At 31.9% G+C, this 3,192-nt stretch overlaps 1 protein-coding gene across 1 annotated transcript; it reads right to left on the bottom strand.

Moving 5' to 3' along the window:
• Positions 1–385: 385 nt before the first annotated feature.
• Positions 386–1,003, bottom strand: LOC105120247 (calcium-binding protein PBP1-like). The gene has a single exon (XM_011018428.1). The coding sequence runs from the start codon at positions 846–848 to the stop codon at positions 489–491; it is 360 nt and encodes a 119-aa protein (XP_011016730.1). The 5' UTR covers positions 849–1,003; the 3' UTR covers positions 386–488.
• Positions 1,004–3,192: the final 2,189 nt, after the last annotated feature.

The raw sequence follows: 3,192 nt of genomic DNA on the forward strand, positions 1-3,192 counted from the left end.
TTTGTTTTTTATTTATTTTCTGAACAAGTGGAATGGTCAATAAATACAAGCAATTAGTGGTTAGTGTTAGATTAGGGACCACTTTAACCACCATATAAAATTGAGGGACTAATGAAACCTCAAAATATGATATCTTAGGCCGGCAAAATGTCCTGAAAGAGTTCCAAATCTAAATAATAGATTTTGTTAATTTAATATTGATTAATGTAAACATTATTAGCAAAACAAATTTAAAAAAAAAATGAAACAAGCAATAAATGCACAAGATCATGAACATCAATAACAATAATAATCCTGTGTATTTCTTTTCAATTTTGAACATCAATAACGATAAATAAGAAAACAAATTTCTTTCTGGAAAAAGAAAGAAAACAAATCAAACAGAAGCAGTCAGCACCATATCAAGGCAATGTTATTTTTATTTTCAAGACAAATTAATCTTTGCAATGGCAAAGAAATCATTATAGATATCGCCAGCTAGCCATGGCTCAAAATCCGTAGCCCTTGAGCTCCTCTTCAAGTGCTTCTTCAAGCCAAAATCTTGATTCTTGCATCAACTCAGGACTCAATCTAAACATCAAAACACAAAACTCCATTTGATTTAAAGCCCCATCGCGGTCAAGATCACCTTCTTTAACCATACCAGCAAGCTCATCCTCACTCAAATCTTGCAAACCCAAGAAAGCTGCATTCTTTTTCAAACTCTCCATGGTAATAACCCCTCTATCTTTATCCATCAATAGCTGAAACCCATTACACAACTCGTTTATCAACCCTTCCCCACCTAGCTTGTTTGCCATTACAGGCAACAAGTCTTCAAAATCTGCTCTTTTATCAGCTCCTGCCATTCTTGATCAAGACTCTTTTGAAAATAAATGTAAGGACTGGATTTTTTTTTGTGGTTTTATGAGTTGAAATGCATGAATTGGTGGATTTATATAGGGGAGGAAGGAAAGTAGAGGGTCTTCTAGGAAGGGACTGAAGGGTTATGGGCTTACGATGGGTGACAGCGACGGGACAGTGAGGTTTTTATTTGCTTTGGACGGCTTTGATTCCTTACAGAGGATGCCGCTGCCTCTGTTTCGCAGAAGTTTGTCATGGGTGTTTTGGTCATTTAGGACAGCTTGTGCCTGTGAATCAGTGGTTCTTTTGGTTTGGACTTCCTCATTGTGGCGTCGCATAGGGAAAGCCAAAGAAAAGGTCAGTGGAAGGGTATTGTTGTCATTTGAGATGGATTTGTGACACCAATGTGTGTGTTTTCTGACCAATGATCCTATCAGGCCGGAGGAGGAGGGACTGTTACATAAGGGTGTTTTTTTTTTAATTTTTAAACTTTAAAGATTAATAATTTTCGAATTAATGCTTATTTATTAAAATTAAATCTTTTCTTTACACAAATTTAAGCAGATTATTACCAATCAAATTTAATTAAACTTAATTTTTTTATCAAACAATTTTACAGGTTTATCCCTACATTAGCTTGGTATATTTTAGAATAAATTTTATCGAGCATTAACCGTGAAGTTTAAACTCTACAAAATTTTAAAAAAGACGAAAAATATATCTTCTTCACCACCTAAACTACTATTTAGAATTTATAAAGGTTTTGTTGACAGTATATGAGAAAGTCTATAGTCGGTTCTCTCTTTCCTTGGAAATTTTGCACTCTGTCTCAGTTTTAGTTTGTCTCTTTGACATTGCCGGCCAGTTTATTTTCTACCGTTTGTGTGGGGTTGCCACTGCAAGGGTCTAGTTTTGGTTTGTAGTGGGTTTACGTGAGAAATATTTTTTAGAAGAAAGTTAAACGAGGTTTTTGCAGGGTTAAATGAGTTTAATCATAGCAATTTTTACTTGGACTAATTTAATTTAACAAATAAAGTAAGAAATATTTTATTTTTTTAGAAATTACTTATTCGAGTCTCATAAATCTCTGGGTCATTAGAGGTTCATTGTCAAAAAACTATCTCAACTCAATAACTTAAAATATTAAATAAGATTTCAGGATGTGATTTATATTATTTTCTAACATATTTTCTTAGATTAAAGAATTTTGAATTTAAAACTTGTATAAACTTATATTATCTTGTAAATAATTTTTATCAAATAAATGAAGGTTGTGAATGTTATTTAGTTATTAAGGCTCTAATATTATATTAAAGACTCATCTCAATTTAATAACTTAAATTATTAGTTGAGATTTCATAATATTATTTTCTAATACTTATATAATTATTAATTTTAAATATTAAAAATTTAATTAAAATATACAAGTTTACCCGAATGCTCTAATTAATAAAAATGAAAGAAATGTAGACAATGCATCTTGGGGGTGGAAAGATTTGCATCACCTGCCCACACGTTCTTGACCGACTAATAAGTCTGCATCAGGAAACTGAACGTAAACGTTTCAAGTCAAATCTTCGTATAATGTTTTTTCCTAGTAAATTAAGAGAGATGACTGAAATTTAATTGATTGTTCTTGTTGAAGAATTCTCTTGAAATCACTTTCTGAAAAGTTTCTACCATTGCTTTTCCATAGATCAATTAGGCAAACTCATTCATAAGTATTATTCGTTATTCTATGGAAATGTTCTTCTTTCTTAAAAAATAAAAATAAAGGAATGGAGGTGTTTAAATATATAGAAGAGCTTTTACCTAGTTACGTAAAAAGCGACGACCAAATGGTTGGAAGATGTGGTTTGGATACTAATTAAAAAATGATTTAGGTTATTTAATTATTTTTTTATAAAATTCCTTGTTAATGGCCCAACTTAAAATTTGATTTAGATTGAGTATTATATTATGAGTTTTCTAATTTTATTTATTGGACGGTTGAATTTAAAAACTATGCAACAAATAACCCTAATTTTTTCAAATCCAATGTTTCCTCGCATTAATTGTTCGTATTAAACAAGAAAATCAATATTTGGAACTTGGGCTTATGTGAATAGGAAACTGGGAACATCCCCTTCACACATGATCTCGCTGGAATAAAGATAAAAATATGAGACCAGAAGCACAAGGCAATTTTTATTTCATTCTTTAAGAAAGAACCAAGCACGAAGAATGGCTGTGTCCATGGCGTGTGCGGCCACCGCCCCTCACCGACCGCTTTGGGGACGATGACAAAAAGGAAACTTCAATTTCTGGAATATTTACGGAAACTAAAGTGGATGTTATACGAGACCACTT

This window comes from Populus euphratica, unplaced genomic scaffold, assembly GCF_000495115.2.
Source record: "Populus euphratica unplaced genomic scaffold, PopEup_1.0 scaffold5820.1, whole genome shotgun sequence".
Lineage (NCBI taxonomy): Eukaryota > Viridiplantae > Streptophyta > Magnoliopsida > Malpighiales > Salicaceae > Populus > Populus euphratica.